Raw genomic sequence first — 21685 nt, 5'->3', positions numbered from 1 at the left:
GAAAATAACTTTTGCCGAAACTGGAAGTGATCTCCACATTGCTAAAATCCAATGGTCAAATCAGAGGCCTCATTTTCTTTGACCTACGAATAGCACTGGATTGTTGATCACTCTCTTCCCTTTGAAATACTTTTGCTACTGCTCATCCAGAATATTAATTATTCCTGATTTTGCTCCTAATACAGTGGCTATTCAGTTTCCTTTGCTTTAGTTCTTCATCTCCTGGTTTCTATGTTGGCTTCATCTTGTAGCTCCTCTTCTCTCTTCCCCATTTATATTTACTCCCTTGGTGAGCTCTTCCAGCTCATGGCATCACATACAGTCTACAACCTAATAAATCCCAATTTTCCATCTGTAGCTCAGACCTCTCTCCCCATTTTAAACAGCTGCTTACTCTACACCTCAACTTGTATATCTAATGGACACCTCCAATGGAAGATTTTAAAAACCAGACTCTTGTCTCTGCTCCGTGAACCTGCTCCTTCTCAAGTTTTTGCAATATCAGAAAATGACAAGTCTGTTTTCTCCTGAGGCTCAGGCTATATATCTTGGAATTATCCCTGACTCATTTTTCTTTAACAACATTAAATCTGTCAGGCAATCTTGTTTCCCCCACCTTCAAAATATATGTAAAATCTGAGCACATATCACTTTCTCTCCAGCACCTATTTCACTTGATAAAAGCCAGTTCCTTAAAACGGTCTGATTCCTCCATGATTAACATCCTCCCCACCAGATCACCACTCAGATGTCATCTTCCTTTACTGTCCCTTTCTAGTGCCATGATAGCAAGATTGATTTCCTTGCTACAACTCCAACAATCATGTGTTTTCACATTTGCACTTAGTATTTCCTCCACCTAGAAACCTCTCTCCTCTACATGCTCATAGAGTTCCCTCTCTAACCTTCAGCTCTCTGCCCACATGTCCCCTCTCAAGGAGGCTTTCTGTTTAATACTGCCATTATACCCTCATCCCGGCACTCTCCATTCTCCTTTCCAATAGTGTTTTTGTAGCTCTTACCACCACCTAACATGCTATATATTTTAATTTTTTTATTATAGTACAATATATACTCCACAAGAACAGGCTGTTCTTAGTCTTATTATTGTTTGATACACTGCTGTATTCACTGCAAATAGATAGAGTAGATAGTGAATACTCAATAGACATAGTTGATTCAGCAAGTGATGAAGAAAATAGCTCTTTAGTCAGAGTAGCTGAGTCAATTCTTATGGTTAATGCATAGGCGACAACAGTGACCCCAGATCACCCCCACATTTCATTGGCTTACCCCTCATACCCTCTGCCACCTGGACAGATGTTCCCCCATCTTCCTTTGCCCCTGAAAATTCTTTGGTGACTCATAGAGTTCTCACAAGTTACACTGTGCCTCCTAATGACCAGAAGATGTTGGCAACTTGACAGTGACTATAAATGGGCTGTGTCACTGGCCCCTGAGGACCAGATCCTTGTCCTAGTCTCAGAGCTTCTCAGTCACTCCCTGTAGGGAACCAGGTCATAGGGAGGAAATCGGTTTCATCTCCCCATGCAAAAGATTCATCTCTAAAGCAGAGAACATTTCAGCAATTCAAAACCACTGGGGATTCTGCACTGACTGGAAATAGATGACAAAAACACACCTTTGCTTAGGAACAAGTTGCCATTCTTTCATGTTAAATCATCAAATCAAAGTTATGCAAGCTTTAATGTCTAATAGTCTCTGGTGCATTAAAATGTTCCACTTATCATAAATTATAGTTAAATGAGCATTTGCCTATTAGTAGCCCTTTTTTAGTATGTTGAATTTACTTACATGTTGATTTTAGTTCAATATGACTGTAACACTTTTTCACATAGGAGCATTTTCTTCAGAGGAACCATTGAATAAAACAGAATAAAAAAGTAGGTTTACAGTTGTGAATAAGCAAAACACAGAGTTTATTCTTGTGTTATTACCTATTAATTATTGTATTTATTCCATACAAACAACTGTAAACAAACTTTTGCTCCATTCTGGATATATCTATATTCAGGCAGCTTTGTTGGCTTTTATCAGAGTCCAAGGATTTGTATCATTTGTTAGCTTTGCACAATTAAAGAACAGTTTTGCGACCCAGATAACTCCAGTAAAACCAGCAGGTCTTCTATTGGATCCTAACTGTGGTGGGTAAGGTTAAACATTGAGACAGACAATAAATCTACTAGTCTCTAAAGCTGTAGACCAACTTGGGCATTACCAAAGAGCCTGGAGGTCCATGGGGGTATGTTTGTATGTTATAGTACTTAGTCAAGAAAATGGGGTCGAGAGATGTGGGAGGGGTGGAAATTGGCATACTATTAGTGGTGAGAGGGGTAGGGTAGGGGTGCCAGTGCTACCTAAAAATCACAATCCAAAGGAATATGTGATGGGAAGGGGACAAGGTGACCGTAAGCAACTGTCAAACTGCAAAATCCATGATTGGAAACCTCTGATGATAGAAATCTATATTTGAATAAGAGAACAAAATATGTTTGTATGATTGAAGCCCTGAACTGGTAACTCTTCATTTCTTACTCATTTCCTCACCATCCTCCTTTATTTAACAGCAGCCCAACCCTTGCCTGGCAAGGGAAAATGGGAGCAGCAGGAAGGGAGGACACTGTAGGTATAAAGAGCTGTGATTAATCTTCATTGCTGAGTGCTTGTAAAAGTGACAGCAATCTTAGGGACTGGAATTTCCTATGCCAGAGACTTCAGACAATTGTTGATCCTGTCTGTTTACTGTGGAAAGCTTTGGTTTACTGAGGATGTTATTTGGCACTGGCAGGAGGTTGATGGGAATATAATCATTCCAGCTCTGCTATTCATCTTCAGCAACCTGTGTCCTGACACCTGCAGAGTACAGCAGGTTTGTACCTTGTCACCACGTGTGTAATGTGCATAAGAAAAAATAGTAACAAGGTTAATGCTGCCCTTTCACAAAGAGAGTTTTGTTTTGTCTTTGCCCTTCCCCATATTGCTCCAATACTCCCTGTGCCATCTCTCCCAACCTTTCGTCCTCTGCCCCCACCACCATGCTCCCACCCACATCTCCTGAGAGTCATTACTCCTCAGCCCATCAGCCAAAGTTAGTGGGTTCCTATGGTTACCAGGCAGCTGGTGTCTAGACACTGAAAGATGCCTTACAATTGAGCTGCAAAGCTAGCTTCTACCACACACACCCTCTCTTTCCTCCTCCTTTTTCCCTCCATTTCCTCTTTATTTACAGCAGGCATTAATGCCAACACAGGATGGAATTTCCTTTTGACAGGCCATTAAAGGGAGGAGGGGAAGAGAGAGGCAGAAAAGCCCAAACATACTGTCTTGTCATATCAATGAAATGAGAAAACAACTGAGGTGACAGACCCCAATCTGGCCCGCTCTGTCTTCCTCACGAAGGATTTTATTTAATTAAGATATTTTAAATTAGAAAACAGTGCCACTAGTCCCTTGGGAGCCATGAGCATCTTTAAGAGCCAGTAAAAGCGTTTCAGGATAGAGCTTCAGCTGATGGTGCTGGTTGAGGTGGAATCTTTTTGCTGTCTCTGTGCAATCAATGTCATTTCTATTTTATGATGCTCAAGGGAATCACACGTCCATTATTATTACTAGATGGAAAACTTCAGAGTGGGACATAGGCAGATGCAACGAAGGTCTTAATGATGGCATGTCAGATATGGAAAGTCAACTTGAATCTCCCTTATTTCTCCTGAGAAAGAGAAAAGAAGGCCCTGACAGCCAGGAGCTGGCCTGGTGCTCACAGATAGGCCTTAGTTCTCCTGTTAACACAAACATTTTCACAGAACACCCACATCAGACTTTGTATGATGGTTCAAGACAAACAAACCACCATAATCATGTCTGAGCACAGCCTAAATATGGTCATGGTCTACACAATAAAATGTCCAAGTATTTCCCAAACCTGTCTAATATGGATGATGATAATACTTGCCTCATTCCTCCTTCCTTTCAGATAATATTTGTTGAGATTTACAATCATAAAATGACCACTGCTTCATGACAGCATTTAATCCAGAGCAAATCTCTAACCCCCTGAAACTGCAATACCTTATGGTCCCCCATAGTGTGTGTTCTCCCTGCAACACGTCAACAAACTCCACTGTATTCAACTACGGGTGTGTTCCTCATAGTCTTTGGCTAGAAAGTGTTGACACTTTGTAAATTTTCATCCTATTATAATCTATACTCAAGTTAACTTCAGTATAATACCTTTTTCTTATTTTCCACTACAACTTCTGAGTATTTTCAATAATATCTTTATCCACAAATTTATTACTACATCTCCTTTAATTAATTAATTCTTCTTCCAAGATCTCATGAAAATATAACTTAAAAAACAAAATTAACTTTTAATTAATTTTTTCAATAGTATTTTCTTATTTTCGGTCTCAACAATTAGACAAGATGGCCTAGGCCCCTGGAAGAGCTTAAAAGCCATTGTGCTCCTCTTCTGGACTTCTCTGACCTGAGTCAGCGGTGATGGCAAAGACGTGTGGGCCAAACAGACAGCTGACAAGGGAGCAGATCCAAGGGAATTCATAGTGAGATCATGACAAAAAATGTTTTTAGTACACTTTCATTTAAATGACTCAGTGGTATCAGATAATTTGTTGGGACAGCAATCATCTCCTCTCCCTTTTCACATTATCGTCTGTTGGCTTTAAATAACTATTTTAGCTGCCACTATCCATGATAGAGATGTCTTCAAGAGGGCTACCTTGGAAACAGAAAGATTTATTAAGATATGACTGCATTGGTTCAGACTTTAGTGTCTCCACCACCCCTGAAATTCTAGTCTGATATTGCCATCTATCCCTGAAAGCACCACTGATCAGGTCATTCACAGTTCCTCTTTCAGATTGAATTCTATGCTTGGTTCTGAAATTGATGTCATTCTCATTCCTAGGGTGGAGAAATTTAAAGGGCCCTACACACAGTTGGCTCAGCATCAAGTCTATTTGTACCTAAACACCAGTAATTGGTCTTTTACTTTAAACAGTACCACTAACTAGACTTCTGCTTGGTTTGCTTTAGCTAAGTCCCTGTCTCATTCATCTCATTTGTACTCTGGTCTCTCTGAGACTAAGGTCCTGCCTTATTATCTTCATACTCTTAGAGATAGGAATCTTGTTCTTACTCCCATGATTGGGGGCCCTATTGCTGGCTGAAAGATTTCCTGACATGTCCATGGTCCATCTGTATTGGTCTCTTTCTAGTTCTATGTTCCTCTAGCCTCTAATACTTGACTTCCCCTGCTGTTGACCTCCTATTTGACTATTTTCCTTAAACATGTACTTCAGGTATTGTGTTATCTTTATCCGCTTGCACTTCCTTCCATTGCGTACTGCTGGTTTCAAAGTAGTAGTATGGTTAGTTTCTATTGCCTTTGAGTCTGGCATGATTTTCATCAGTACCGTTATTTTTTCTTGCCATTTCATGGCCTCAAGTAGAGATCTGTCATTTAAAAAGAAGAACCAAAAGATATAGATAAGTGCATATGGAGAGAGAGAATTTTAAACTTGGATCACGGAGAGAATGATAAGGCTAATCAGTGATCATTTGCAGTGATGTGATGTCCAGTACAGACTGAGATATAAGATTAGAGTCAGGAGTAGAGTCAAGGATGTGGAGAAATATTAGAATTTAATATATATGAAGTCAGAAAACAGTAAAGTTTTTTGATAAAGGAAGTAATATGTTTACAGGGGTGTATGGGGATTAACAGTATGGCAGTGATAATAAAAATTTGCTGATTACCTGATGATGGGTTCAGTGTTTAAGTCACTAGAGAAAATGAGTTTTCTGATGCAGAGTCTACAAAGAGAATTTATAATTGAATCTTAGTTTGTGGACATGTTAGGGTACAGGGACTAAAATCTAGAAACAGAATGGAAAAATAAAAGCTAGAAAATAGAAGAAAAAATCCAGAACATAGTTATCGCTGAAATTAAGAAAAAAGGAATATTTTTAAAAGATGCCAAAAACAAAAATGGGTGGAGAAAGGAGAGAATGGAATGATTCTTCAATATTTTATGATGGGCAGACATATTTGATTCCTGAGTTCTATCTCAGATAAGCTAAGACTTAGTAGCTAATTCTTTTTTTAAAAAAAACTATGTTTTTATTGATGTTTAGAGGAAGTGAGAGGGAGAAAGAGATAGAAACATCCATGAGAGAGAAACATCCTTGGTAGGCTGCCTCCTGCATGCCTCTTACTGGAGATCAAGCCCGAAACCCAGGCATGTGCCCTGACCAGGAATCAAACTAGTGACCTCTTAGTTCATGAGATGATGCTCAACCACTGAGCCACAGCAGCCAGGCAAGTTTTTATTCTTTAACTGCTTATTGTCCCAATGTCCCCAAATAGCCAAAGCTATTACATTCTTTGCCACTAAATATAAGTAAAGAGCTTTGGCATCTTTGACTAAAAAGAGAAAAAATAATACAAATAAAAATATTATTTTTTTGATATAGTTCTGGTTGTATTCCAGTAAGTGCTATTGATTCTGAAGACAATTTTTCACTCACAGGCAGTGCCACAATTTGACAGGCCCCAGGAAGCCAAAACTCACAATGAGTGCAAAATGAATTCTCACAGTAAGAGATACAGATTGCATTTATTTATCTACGTGCAAGCATAGAGCACAAACACCTTCTCTAGGGCTTTTTTGTTACAATAATGTTTTTTAAAATTAATTTCAAAATTGAGTTAAACCTTCTCAGTTGGTATTTTAACACTCTGCTTTCATTGGGAAGTGGAGGGAGTGGTAGATGGGGGAATGGCATGCACTTTTATTTCCTCTTCTTCACAACCTAATCATGATCTCATAGATTCCTAGATATGACAGTATTTGTAGTAATTATCAATAATTCTGGACGTTCATTACTTAATAATTCTTTAGTCATTCAGTTTATAAAGCGTTCCCAAAGCAATGATGACTATTCCATCTAAATTACAGTTTTAGAAGTCCCCATTTCTTTTCCTCTCTGCATAAAATATCTACTTTTTTTCTCACAATCTGTACTTAATATGTTGAAGTTTGATATAACAATAGTCCTCAGCCCCGTGGTTCTGCAAGCCACTGGACTATCTAACATTATTTCTGACTCTGGCCGATGTGGCTTAGTTGGTTCCTGTACACCAAAGGGTGGTGGGTTTGATTCCTGGTCAGGGCACATAATCAGGTTGCAGGTTCGATCTCCAGTCAGGCCATGTGCAGGAGGCAACAGATCAATGTTTCTCTCTCTCAAAATTAATTTTTTAAAAAATAATAAAATTACTTCATGTAGCGCTTATAGCAAAATTATACTGAACTTACCTTCTTTTTCACAGCAGAGAAAATAAATGGAAGGAGGGTGGAAGGAAGTAGAGAGAGAAGTGAGAGAGAGAGGGAAAAGGGGAGGAGGATAGTAAAGAGGGAAAGGGGGGAGGAATAGATGTATATAGTATATTTAGGACTACTGGAGAGACAGGTAAATTAAAATCAAGTAATAGAATCCACTCATCCCCAAAGTTGTGAGAGATGTTATAGTATTATGGGAGTATTTGCTGAATTGTAATTAGCTGTGTGACTTTGGACAAGTCACAGAAACTCTCCATCTTCAGAGGAAATGAGAGGCTGAGATCAGATGATCTCTAAGATCCCCTTCAGCACCCACTATTCTGTACTTTTACTAACAATTACAAGCCGACTCTGGGACAATGTATACAGATTTTACATTTTGTCCTGAATTGTGTGGTTTATCCATTTGCATTGATAAAATTAACAAGACAACTGCCAAGCCTTTAGTTTTCTTTGTGCTGTGTAGATACAGCCATAAGGGAAAATTAAACAACTAAGATAAATAATTGTCTGGTGTATTGCAAATACAATCGAACACATCATGGTGAGTCATAGCAATGCCTGAGCTGAATATAACTCACAGACTTAGTGCTTTTATTTTAAAATTTAAATGTTGCCCAAGCAATAGTTATTCATACACAGGAAAAGTTTTTAGGTAGCTGCATGGCTATTGGAGTGACTCTTATGGAGTTAGAATTATGTCTAGTTTTGATTTCTGTATTTTGACCCTGGAGTCAGAGAAGTAATTTAATCACATCATATCAGATTGTGGAATTTGAAATACCTAGATTTGCTTTTGCTTTTAAAGAAAATATTAAAAATGCAAACTTTGCAAAAAGGCATATTAACTCATTCATTATATGTTAAAACATTATAAATAGTTGAATTTTAAAATGTAAACTAGTATAACCCAGATTGTTCATTAACTTTTTCAAGGTCTGACAGACACAAATGACTATGCTTTTGTAACTGATCACTAGATAAAGATCTAGAGTGGCTCATTGTTGAAAAACAATATTGAAAACAATGAGAATAATAGAGATACCTAAGGAAAAAACGAACAAATGATGGCTAGTATGATGCTTAAACAGCTAGTATGATGCTTAAGCAGCCGGTTTCAATAAATGTGAAAAGGTGCTAGGAATAAAAACTAAGAATAAATTCAATGACAAAGAAACATGATTAGCCTCTTTTGTTATAGATGGGTTGCCCTCTGTACCTCAGCCGTTACCAGTGGAAGTGGAGTTTTTGTGATGTCATAAGGAAAGGAATTTACTGAGACTTGAACAGGAGGATGAGTGATCTTTATTTCCATGAAATTGAACTCCTGGGTTTCCAATGTCCCATTTCAGTCTATTCCGCCATGGAAAAAGTCCAATCTTGCTTCAGCAGGGCTAGAATTATGGGCACTGCCAAGAGTCTCTGTTCCCATTAAAGCACAGTCCCGTCCAGTCCAGCATCTGGCTAGCTTAACTCATGTTCCCAGCTGCAGTCCATTGTGTGTGGGGTCTGCATGGCCATGGTCTATGCAGCTGTTTAGGAGAGAGGAAGCTTTTTGTTTGGGGATTGCAACCAGTAGCTTAACCAATTAACCCTTGAAGAATTCACATGCTTGCATGGCTTCACCCTCCTAGCCAATGATCCTTTTCCTCAGGCTAGACCGACAGACAAACACCTTCCCTACCTCACCCAGACTTCACTGCCCATGTGTCCATCTCCCCCTTTGTTTGAGTCCTTCCCCCAGATCACTGGGAATGGACCAAGGTTCCCTGGGGCATGTGAAGTTGTAGCTCCCTGGTGAAGCTGCTCAGATGACCATGCTTATAATTTTTGCCCCCCGCCCCCCACCACCACTTTGCTCTGTTCCTATTATTAAGATTAATAACTAACTAATTATGATGATAACAGTTTGATTTTTTTCTCATCTCCTAAGTATGGATTTAAATAATTAACATCAAATACCTAAGTTCTGATTTTTTTTTTTAATTACTAATTTCCTCCTAAATGCAGAGGGAGGAATTAGAGATCATCCTAGGAGTGGGGTGGGGGAGGGATCATGTTTTTATTAGATTCCCCAAAAGTAGGCTATTTCTGTGCCTGGATTTCTTTTAAGAGAATGGTCCCTTCCTACTCCGTCTGTTTTCTCTTTATTCTTTAAAATCTGCTGTAGTTCCTTGCTGCAGAAGGCCCAGAAAAGAGAAAGAGTTGTGCATAGGTAGAAAGAATTACCCCATCAGAACGCCAATGTCTCCCCCAACACATGCCCTGTCCCCAGATAACTGCAAAGCTTTTTGGAAATGAAAAGGTCTTTCTCATCATGAAATTGAAAACTTTCACTGTATTTGATTATTTTCCATAAGGTTAAGGGACAAGAAATGTTAGGTCTTTTTCAAGTTTTGAATTTGATAATTATTGAGTAAGGAAATTTTTCTTAGATAGATATCATAAACCTGGAGATTTGTCATCTTCTATAATTTGCCTGCCAGATACAAAATTTACTACATATCCAGGGACAGAGGACAATTTGGTACTTGTCATTCAGTATGGTAAATTTTTGCAACAAAATTTTTTGCTACAAAATTTATCCTCATATAGAGCTAAGGCTGAGGATAAGTTGTTTCCTTTTAAAATCAATTGCCTGCTATTCTCCAGAGAAATTGTTTTGTTCTCAATAGAGGCAATATCATAGGTGATTGCCTTTTGAGACATTACTGTTTAGCAGCCTTGATTCTTGCATCACAAAATCATGCCCTTCAAGTTTGATCGATGCCCATCTTTACCCTCACAGTCATTTCTGAACCCTGACCCTTGACATCAAAGCCCTTTTTTAGAGTTTTTAATTTCATTTTCATTTTACAAGCAAAAATTTCATAAGGCACAAACTCTTCTTTCCCTTTCTTTGTATATTTGAAGAAACTTTCCTCTTGATTGTGGGCTAAGATTGAATGAGCATAAATGTGGAGAGAGGAAGAAGATAATTCATTCATTAGGCACATAGGTGAGCAAGTAGTGGCACTGTATTAAGTTCTTTATTCTCTCATTTAACACTCGTCACAAATCTATGAGATAAATATTATTATTCCCACTTAACTGATAAAGAAATGGGGAAGCAGGCAAGATGTATATTGAATACTTATGTGTGAAACCCCTTAGAACAATGATTGGCACATAGTAAAAATTAAACCAATGTTAGTTCCCTTTAAGTCAATTAATAATAGTTAACACTTATTGAAACACACCGTTCATTATTAAGTACTTTAAATAATTAACACATTTAAATATCATAAAAAGCCCAGGAGGCAGGTACCAATATTATCACCAATTACAGATAAATTACAGAAAAGGAAAGTGAGGCAATAAGAGGTTAAATACCTTAATCAAAATCATGGTAAATGTCAAAGATAAAATTTTTATTTATTTATTTTATTTATCAGGGTATCATTGGTTCGCAAAACAATACAATTATACAAGTCAATAAAACATCATCTTCACACTGCATTGTGCACCCATCGCCTCAAGCAAAGTCTCTTTCTGTCCTCCTTTTCCCCACTTTGTCCACCTCCAACTCCTCCTCACCCTTTTCCCCTCTGGCTATCACCATAACTGTTGTCTGTGTCTATACATTTTATATATATAAAAATCTGCACATATACAATTTATATTTATAAATATAAATACATATAAAATATATTATATATAACAGACAGCTGTCAGTCTGTTCCATGCATCTATGCCTCTATTTCTATTCTGTTCATCAGTTTATTTTGTTCATTAGATTCCATATATAAGTGAGATCATGTGATACTTATCTTTCTCTGACTGGCTTATTTCACTTAGCATAATACTCTCCAGGACCTTCCATGCTGTTGCAAAGGGTAAGAGATCCTTCTTTGTTACAGCTGCATAGCATTCCATTGTGCAACTGTACCACAGCTTTTTTATCCACTCATTTATCCATGGGCACTTGGGACTATTTCCAGATATTGGCTATTGCAAATTACACTCCAATGAACATAAGGGTGCATATATTATTTTGAATTAGTGGTTCAGGTTTCCTTGGGTATATTGCCAGAAGGAGATCACTGGATCAAAAGACAGTTCTATTTTTAATTTTTTGAGGAAACTCCATACTGTTTTCTACAGTGGCTGTACCAGTCTGCAGAGATAGAATTTAAATGCATATATTCTGGCTCTAGAACCAGCTCTCTTATCTAATGGGGAAAGAAGGTCAAACACCTAATTTTTGATGGCTTGGTAGACATTTTATATAGAGAATGTTTAAGAAGTTTTCAAGATCAAACTGTATTTCCTTTAAGTTTTGTTTTAACTTTTTAAAATCTCTGGGTCTTTTCTCCTTTCAGAAAAAAGCACTAACTTTTGTTCTATCTGTTAAAAATCCTAGATTCTATAATTGAGCAGCTCTATTTAATTAATAAATCACTGTATTCTTATTTTCTAATTAGAGTTAGAGACTTTATAGGAACATTCTAGGGGAGAAATTGTCTTAGTCATTTATCTGGGAAAGAAGATTTTGGGGGTTTGGGAGTCAGGATTACTATTTTTCTTCCTGGGATAGAAATGTTAAACTTGATAGGTATTGTTTTGGGTTTTTTTGTTTTTACCCAAATCCCACAGGTTGGATTAAAATCTTGACATATTACATACTGCACTTTACATTTTATAAAGTCCTTTCAAATACCCCCCCCCCTTTTATTTTTACCTCCAAACAACCTGCAATAAGGTGGGGTGGGCATTACTATTCATATTTTTTCATAGATTAGGAAACTGAGGCAAAGAAAGGAAAGGTCACATGACTAATTGGTTGCTCAGTCAAGGCTAGAACATAAATCAGCTTGATCCTAGGCCCCAACTTCTGAGAGAAGGAGTGTGTTTCAGGTATCCTGCCATGTTGCCTCTGAGTCTTCTTCTTGGTTAAATTCTGCTTTGTTCTTCTTTGAAATCCCAAAGTGAATAGTATTGTAAGCAATAGGGTTATACTCTCTTTCAAAGGCACAGAGAGCAAGGAGGGGACATAGGTGATATTTGCACCATTCTGTTGACATCAAAATAGTGTACAATGGTTCAGTGCTTTCAAAGGAACTTTAAATGTAAAATATGATTATGAAAAGCATAAAATGTGGATCCAGTAACCACCAAAAGCCATGATCAGGTTCCAGATCGACATCTGGTACACAGCTCAAGAGGAAGACCACGTAAGTAATAAGAGGGACATATGTGAGTTAGCTGCAAAATGTTTTTTTATCGCTTTCCGTTGAGACTTTGAGATGATGATACTTAATACTCAAGAAAGATGAAAATAAAAAAAAGGAAATGGAGCAAACACCCCAGCCCAGTGGTGACTGGTAGAGTAATTGTGGGCATGGCCCCAAGATGATAGCAGCTTCTATTTAATCAATGTTGACAAGGCTGGGGAGAGCTGGGCAGGTCCCAAGAGGTAATGTTTTACTCGGAAATCCACTCAACCTAATTTCAGTAATGTAGGGCTGCGGAGCGGCCTGGACCAGAGCCAGTAAACAGGGCCATTAGAGCTCAGTGTAGGCGATGGCAGCTGGGAACACCGCCATCCCTTCAGCAGCATTGCAGCCGGCTGCCTGGCTGACGCGCAAGCAGCCGCTGCTGCATATGCTCCTGGTATTTGTTCACCAACAGAATGTGCAGACGTGCTATTCTCACCCTTTCGAGGAAATGAGTGGAATGCATAAAGGCAAGAGCAGTTTCCAGGATCTATTTCAGCAAGCATCAGAGAGCCAGTTTGGTGTGCATTTTTCCAGGACCACTGTGAAGGCTTTCATGGATCCCCTTACTCTTTCAAGGCTACCACCACACAGTTTCCAAGGGGCATAGAAATGACTTCCGTCTTTATTGCCATCTAAACGTGGTCTTGGTATTTCTTTAGGAATGGTTATTGTGAATCCAGAATGTGAAACCTACTAGGGTTTTTCCTATTTCAAAACTTATGAGATTCATTCAAGATACTCAACTTTGCAAATCCCAGGAGAAAGTATACCTCTTTGAGCTGACTTCTTACCTAGCTACTATGTTTTCTTTTATGCCTCCTTCTCCAACAAGCAATACACATGCCAGTAATTACTAGCATATAAATGCTAAGAAGGTCGAGATCATTGCTTGGTGTTTTCATTGCTGCATCACCGCTGCTATGTTTTCAGTGCTTAGGACAGTGCATGGCACATAGTAACTATGGCCCAGAACCTTCCACTGAATGAATAAATGAGTAAATTTACACATTGTTCTTCTCTTTTGAAGCATCCTTCAACTCTAAGACATTAAGGAGATATGGCTTTACTGTGTATGATGTGCACTCTCTCTTTTGAAGTTAACACAGAAAATGATCAAATACATGGAGATTGCTAGAGAACATGGTGATTTCTAAGAGGTCTTTGAGCCTGGAAAAAGTAATGTTTTTGTCAGGGTTAAGATGTCAAGGCTGGAGAAGTTTATAGCTCTTTACCAGATTCTATCATGGTCTGTAAAAACTGACAGACTGTAATTTTTGAGAATTTAAATACTATTTAATATAAACATTATCAAAACTGTCAATTTTGTTAAAAAACAAAACAACTTTTTCACCCCTTTTATTTATTTATTTAATTTAAAAATATATTTTATTGATATTTTACAGAGAGGAAGGGAGAGGGATAGAGAGTTAGAAACATCGATGAGAGAGAACTTGGTGTCCTAAAATTCACGGTCCCCTTGCTTGGTACGGGTGTGTTTTCACTGATTATGCTGGGCCTAAACAGGCTCTTTTAATCAGACAACTTATGTCCTTCAGTTCTGCAAAGCATACGTGAATTATTTCTTTGATACTCTCCTTCCTCTCCCTGCCCCCCATTTCTGCGATTCTTTTGTTTGGCCGTCAGAACTTGTGGACTAGTTCTGACAGACTGTAATTTTTGAGAATTTAAATACTATTTAATATAAACATTATCAAAACTGTCAATTTTGTTAAAAAACAAAACAACTTTTTCACCCCTTTTATTTATTTATTTAATTTAAAAATATATTTTATTGATATTTTACAGAGAGGAAGGGAGAGGGATAGAGAGTTAGAAACATCGATGAGAGAGAAACATTGATCACGCAACCAAGGTACATGCCCTTGACCGGAATCTAACCTGGGACCTTTGAGTCCACCGGCCGACACTCTCCACTGAGCTAAACCGGTTAGGGCTTTTTCACCCCTTTTAGACCAAACCACTAAAATGCATCATCATTTGTTTTTTCTTTAACGTACTCCTTCTTATAATAAAGACGGATTTGAGGGTTGATTTCTCCTGGTGAAGAATTGTGGAGAGAAGCCATCACTAGATAGAATATTAATGATTCTTATAGAGGATAAATTCACTGGCCACCTAAGATGATAAATAGGTAGGTAGGTAGGTAGGTAGATAGATGATAGATGATAGATAGATAGATAGATAGATAGATGATAGATAGATATGTCCTGTGATTAATTTGATCTTGCTCTTTTCATGTAATGTCTTAACCAAAATTACAATATCATTATTAGATAAACATCTAATTGAACTTCATTAGCATGAGGTTTTTATGTTTAATATAAACAAAAGTATATTCAGAGATAAACTGAAAAAAAAAAGTGTTTTCTACTCTTGAACTTGATGGATTTCAGCTGTCATAGAGGCAATTGCAGGTTTTCCTCATTTGCCAGCTTCGGACCTTGTACTTTTACTCACTTGTTCTATGTCACTCGGTATTAAAAATGTCATGTAATTTTTAGCTTCTACAGCCTCTTCTTAAGCAATGACTATCTCAGTGGGAGGCTGATCCTCTAGATGGGAAATGTGATTAATTAACCTAATTGGATCATGATAATTGGAGTGACCAACTGGCTTCAGCCATTCATCTATCTTTGCCACTCATCATGATGATCATAGTTTTTGGACAAAATACTAAAGATTACTATACATATTAACTAATTTCTAGCATTTAAAAATTATGCAATTAACACCAGAAAGTACCAAAACAAGATTTTATATTATATTAGAGGCCTGGTGCATGAAATTCGTGCACTGGAGGGGGTGCCCCTCAGTCCAGCTTGTGCTGTTTTACAGTCTAGGACCCCTCACTCCTTACTGGCTGCCTGCTTGCTGCTCCTTACCACTGGGCTCACTGCTTCTTAGTGCTCCTGCCATCTCTGCTGCGTTTGCCAGTCGTGAGCCTGGCTTCTGGCTGAGTGGTGCTACCCCTGTGGGAGCACACTGATCACCAGGGGGCAGCTCCTGCATTGAGTGTCTGCCCCCTGGTGGTCAGTGTGCGTCATAGCGACCAGTCGTTCTGCCGTAACAGTTGCTTAGGCTTTTATTATATAAACTAGTGGCCCAGTGCACAAAATTCGTGCACGGGATGTGTGTGTCCCTCAGCCCAACTTGCACCCTCTCCAATCTGGAATCCCTCGGGGGATATCTGACTGCCGGTTTAGGTCTAATGCCACAGGCAGTCGGACATCCCCCTAAACCGGCAGTTGGACATCCCTTTCATAATCTGGGACTGCTGGCTCCCAACCGCTCCCCTGCCTGCCTGCCTGATTTCCCCTAACCGCTTCTGCCTGTCAGCCTGATCAATGCCTAACTGCTCCCCTGCCAGCCCGATTTCCTCCAACTGCCCTCCCCTGCCTGCCTGGTCACCCCTAACTGCCTTCCCTTGCAGGCCTGATCTCCCACAACTTCCCTCCCCTGCTGGCCATCTTGTGTCCACATGAAGGTGGTCATCTTTGACCACATAGAGGCAGCCATCTTGTGTGTTGGAATGATGGTCAATTTGCAAATTACCTCTTTATTATATAGGATAGACAAAACTAATCAGGATTCTTCCCTCCATTCTGAGCAGCTTTTACCAAGATCTGTTTTTAGAGTTATAGGCCCCAGGCTTACATATCTGTGAACTCCCTGCTCTAGCTCCCACTCTGTGAACATCCACTCTTCTTGGGCAAAGTTAAAAGCAGAAAGAGCAATCTAAAGTAGAAGCTGCCTAGATGGCTCTGTCCTAGGTTAGAATTCCTTGCTGCCATTCATAAACAGTGTCGCCTTAGGTAAGTTACTTCATCTTACTGTGCCTCAGTTTCCCACCTATAAAATTGGATGATTAAGGTACCTGTGAAAATTACTAGTAAATAAAATGACATAGAATGAAATACTTAGAATGTTCAGAGCATAGAGTCAGGCTCAAATATGTTAGCTGTAACTAAGTGCTTTAGCGGCCTGGGAAGTCATAAGTCATGATTCTTTCTAGGCAGAGAGGCTGCTGAATAGAACAGGTAAGAAAATATAGATATACAACCATATGGTAAATGTGATTTATTAACTACAGTGACTTGTCTAGAGTCAGCATCAGTGAAAGAAAGAGAAAGTTAGCAATCTCCAGAAGTTCTTGCTGACATTCAGGCTCAAATGTACCTGTTTATCTATAACTCAGGTTCTGTTCTCAATAACTTTCCCTTTGTCTGAGGTTCAAACCTTTATCAAACTCATATGCAGTCTCCCATTTAAGTGGCTCTAACTAGAGCAGGCATATGGTTCACATCTGATTGCCTGTTTTCTTCATTTGCATGTAGGTTTACTTTTTTAAAGAAATATTGCTATGAGTTCTTAGGTTACCTCACTTCTGTGGTTATAAAATACTAGAGGCCCGGTGCACAAAAATTTGTGCACTCGGGGGGGAGGGGGGTCCCTCAGCCTGGCCTGTGCCCTCTCGCAGTCTGGGACCCCTCAGGAGATAACGACCTGCTGGCTTAGGCCTGCTCCCGGGTGGCAGAGGGCAGGCCCAATCCCTAGGTGCAGCCCCTGGTCGGGCTCAGAGCAGGGCCGATTGGGGTGCTGAGGCGCCACCCCCTGTCATGCACAGAGCAGAGCAGATTGGGAGGTTGCGATTCCACCCTCAGTCACGCTCAGGGTAGGGCTGATTGGGGGGTTGGGGCACCGGCCCCTGTCACACTCAAGGCAGGGTCGATGGGGAGGTTGTAGCACCACCCCGTCACTCATAGAGCAGGGCCCATCAGGGGGTTTGGGGCTCCGTACCCTGTCACGCACAGAGCAGGGTCAATTGGGGGTTGGGGAGCTCCCCCCTGTCATGCAGTTAATTTGCATATCGCCCTGATTAGCCAATGGGAAGGGTAGAGGTCGTATGCTAATTACCATGTTTCTCTTTTATTAGATAGGATTGTTACTTTAGATTTTCTTCTCCCCATAATTTCCCCATAATTTGGTCTATAAGAATTTCATTGAATCCACTGATTTGACACACTCTATTTTTACCAACTAGTTGTCCCTTTATCTAATACAAAAATAACCCCTTTGTTTAATATTCAATAACATCAAACAAGTATAAAATCATCCTCATCTCATATAAAATATGTATATATTATTGTATGTGTTCAGCTGACTTGAATCCCAGCTAACTGACTGACATGTTACCTTTTGTAGTCATCTAACTGAACTTTATTGGCTTTAATTATATTACTTTTATTTTATACTAGAGGCCTGGTGCACAAAATTCATGCACAGAGGGGGGGGGTTCCCTCAGCCTAACCTGCACCCACTCCAATTGGGGGCCCCTTGGGGGATGTCTGACTGCCGGTTTAGACCCTCTAGGCAACTCAGCACTGACTTCTGGTCTGGTCGAGCCTTCAGTTGTTACAACCCTGGCTCTTTATTATATCGATTTTGGAACAACAATTTGTTTTTAATTATGGAAGTGTTGTAGGTTCAAAACCTGTGAACCCTAGGTACTTAGTTTCCAGTGCTGAATTGATAAAATGGATTTGAGCTAAACCGCCTCTGGTTGAATATGACAACCTGATATAATGGGAAAACCTGGTCATGAGCAAATCTTATGATTTAAGAAAAATATCTTTCTTTTCCTGGACTTTAGTTTCCTCATCTGTGAAATAAGGATGTCCATTCATTCTTGCATTCAATAAATATTAATTGAGGGCCTTCCCTGCTCTAGGCAGGGGTTCAAAGTTGAGCAAAATAGATATTGTTATTGACCTTGAAGAGTTATGGTTTAATTACTGATGGATGATCTTAAAGGTCCTTCTCACTGTTGATATATTATGATTATAGATTTCATTGCTCATTAAAAGTTTATTATGAAAGGCTAAAACAAGAACAAGGATATTTATTGTTTCTTCACTGCTTCTTCTCAATATTATAAAAATGCTTGGCACATTGCAGGTGCTTGATACAAATTTATTGAATAAATAAATAATTATATTTCAAATACTTTGAATCATTTGAGGAGAGAATATGTAGATATTGAAGCTCTTTTAATAGAAAATAGTAGCAACTTCAGTTAACAGATGCATGTCAAATGTCACCTTTTCCCCTAGGCCCAGGCAAAAATGTCAATAGAAAGTGGGGAAATTGGGGGGATTTAACCTGATTGCACACCAATGGAGGACAGAAAGTATGACTGCTTCTCAGGGTTACCTAAATTCTTGTTATTTTGTTTTCCTCTTTTGAATTCTTCTCACCTTAATTCCACAAATATATAATTCTTCTCACCTTACCCAACCTATGTCCACCTTTTATTTTGAATGTTTTAATCTCCCTCAAATCATACATACTAGCTTCTAAGATTTTATTTTAGGAAGAGAGTTTTGAATTATTATTTTGCTCCTACAGTTAATTCTTCTGAATAGTTCAAATCAATATTCTATTCTTTTGTAATTTGAAGAGGGCACTAAATACATTGGGCAAGGCTGGGGAACTAACTAAATTCTATAAAAATATTTCAAATTGCTATAGAAGGCCCTCACTAAAATAAATCTGGAAACTTTCTTTTGGCAGAACATTAAATGATTCATTAGCATACTACATTTTTGTAATCCATGAGGAATGCTGCTGGTACATAAAGTATTATGATGATCAGAATTTAGTTAGTCTCATAGAAAAAAATTTTGCTGGAAAATATGATTGGTATGTTGTGTCTTTAATGGTTAATAATGGTCATTTTGGAAGGTTTTGGCCTTTAAAAATATTTATGAGTAGTAGTAGATAGTCTTACTAAAATGACTGCAATTAGGAAATAGCTTACAGTCTTCTACAAACACACCAAACGTTCCCATTGAATACACTTATTCATAAGGCAAGTGTGCTTTGACAGTTTTAGCTTTAAGGGGCTGGAAATTCAAGTATTTCATTTTCCAGCTTTTATAATACTAGAAATAAGGGATGAGAGAGTTGAGATGACTGTTCAATGATCCACATAAAGTACTTGTCACAATTAGTCTGACACTAATGAAAAATATACAAGATTATTGTTGATTCCCAATGTTAAGAGCCTATACATGGATACTTTGATTGTAAGGCTGAGAGATTAAAGACAATGGTAATTTCTGTGTGGGCTCCTTGCTCCCAATATCATAGCTCCTGAGCTCTTCATATGTGTCACTGAACAACCTTCTGGAAGTAACTCTCCTGAGCTTGGAAATTATATTACTAAGACAACAATCTCCTTTCATCTTAAAGCACTTGTGAAATGGTATGAAAAAAATGCATTGCACTATCATGTGAACAGATGAGAAAAAATACTAACTCTTCTCCCCCTCCTTACCCCTCCCATCTTGTTTTCTTCCTCAGAAGCTGCAGATGAAACCAAACCTAAGGAAAGTGCCCGGCAGGATGAGGGTAAAGGAGAAGAACTCGAGGCGGACCAAGAACATGCCTGAACTCTTAAGAAATGGCTTTCCACGTCCCCGCCCTCCCCTCTCCTGGACCCTGTCTCTCCCCACCCTCTTCTCAGCACCACTCTGAAGTTGCCCTTCCTGTCCTGCTCACGTCTGTGAGTCCGTCCTCTCCCACCCACTAGCCCTCTTTCTCTCTATGTGGCAAACATTTAAAAAAAAATAAGCAGGAAAGATCCCAAGTCAAACAGTGTGGCTTAAACATTTTTTGTTTCTTGGTGTTGTTATGGCGAGTTTTTGGTAATGATGATCCAATCATTTTGGGAAATTCTTGCACTGTATCCAAGTTTTTTGAATTGGTGCGTGTGGCCCTGTGGGAGTCCACTTTCCTCTCTATCTCTCTCTGTTCCAAGTGTGTGTGCAATGTTCCGTTCATCTGAGGAGTCCAAAATATCGAGTGAATTCAAAACCATTTTTCTTTTCTTCCTTTTCAATGTGATGGAATGAACAAAAGGAAAAAAAATTAAAAACCCAATTTGTTTTGAATATAAATAAATAAAGCAAATGTGCCAATTAGCGTTACTTGCGGCTCTAAGGCTCCTTTTTCAATCTGAATATTAATAAACCATGAGAGTAATCAAACTCCAATGGCTCTGTATTTCTGTTCCACCTTATCATTAGTTGGCTTGACACACCCTCTAACTGGGATCTTACATTTTATCTTCTTTCTGGTCTCCCATTCTTACACGGGCAACCCTGACAAAGAAAAGACAATGAAGCTTAAGGTTCTGGCCAGGACCAATGGCTTTGGTCCTCAATGGGATGGTTGGGGCTGTATTAGTTCGCTAGGCTGCTGTATCAAAGTGCCACAGACTGAGTGGCTTAAGCAACAGAGTATTTTCTCATTGTTCTGGAAGGTTGAATTCTAAAATCAGGGTGTTGGTAGTGTTGGCTCCTTCTAAGGGCCATGAGAGTAGGATCTGTTCCAGGCCTCTGTCTTTGGCATATAAATGGCCATCTTCTCTTTACCTCTGTTAATTTTCTATGGCTATTTCTCTGTCTAAATTACCATTTTTGTAAGGACATCAGTCAAATATGATTAGGTTCCACTGCAATGACCTCATCTTAACTGTATTACCACTGTCAAAACCCTACCTCCAAATAACGTCATATTCAGAGGTATTAGAAATTAGGATTTCAACATATGAATTTGGAAAGAGATTTGAACATACGAATTTAGGAAGAAGGGGAACAATTTACAGGTATGTGTCATTGTTGGTAATTACGGCATATTTAGTGTCACAGATGGTCCCTTACTAAGACTTACTTTTGCTATAGTCACCACAGGGTGTTTTCATCCTTCAGGAAAAGTCCCCAATGGCAGGTTATTATAGATTTTAACAAGTTAAATATAGAGGCATGCACTACTCTTAGAAACCTCCAAGAGTTTGTTTAGATGATTTATTTTAACCCACGTGTTGACACAGCCATTCTATAAGTTCCTGCTAATTAACTTCTATTGGCCTTATGCCCACACAAGGCAACTGTCAGATTCTTGATTAGTTATTATCATTGTTCTTGTGGGTGGTGGTAGTATATAAAGAAATGGTGTTCA

At 38.8% G+C, this 21685-nt stretch overlaps 1 protein-coding gene across 3 annotated transcripts in view; it reads left to right on the top strand.

Annotated features, from left to right (window-relative positions):
- GAP43 (growth associated protein 43) overlaps window positions 1-20712 on the top strand; it is a 97606-nt gene extending 76894 nt beyond the window's left edge. For all 3 annotated transcript variants that reach the window (XM_006773575.2, XM_015570388.1, XM_006773574.2), the window contains one exon: window positions 20027-20712. In XM_006773575.2, the coding sequence (XP_006773638.1) occupies window positions 20027-20115 (89 nt within the window). In that variant the 3' untranslated portion in view covers window positions 20116-20712. The remainder of the gene's footprint in view (window positions 1-20026) is intronic.
- Window positions 20713-21685: the final 973 nt, after the last annotated feature.

Source organism: Myotis davidii, unplaced genomic scaffold, assembly GCF_000327345.1.
Source record: "Myotis davidii unplaced genomic scaffold, ASM32734v1 scaffold201, whole genome shotgun sequence".
Classification (NCBI taxonomy): domain Eukaryota; kingdom Metazoa; phylum Chordata; class Mammalia; order Chiroptera; family Vespertilionidae; genus Myotis; species Myotis davidii.
This window is presented reverse-complemented; position numbering and strand designations above follow the sequence as displayed.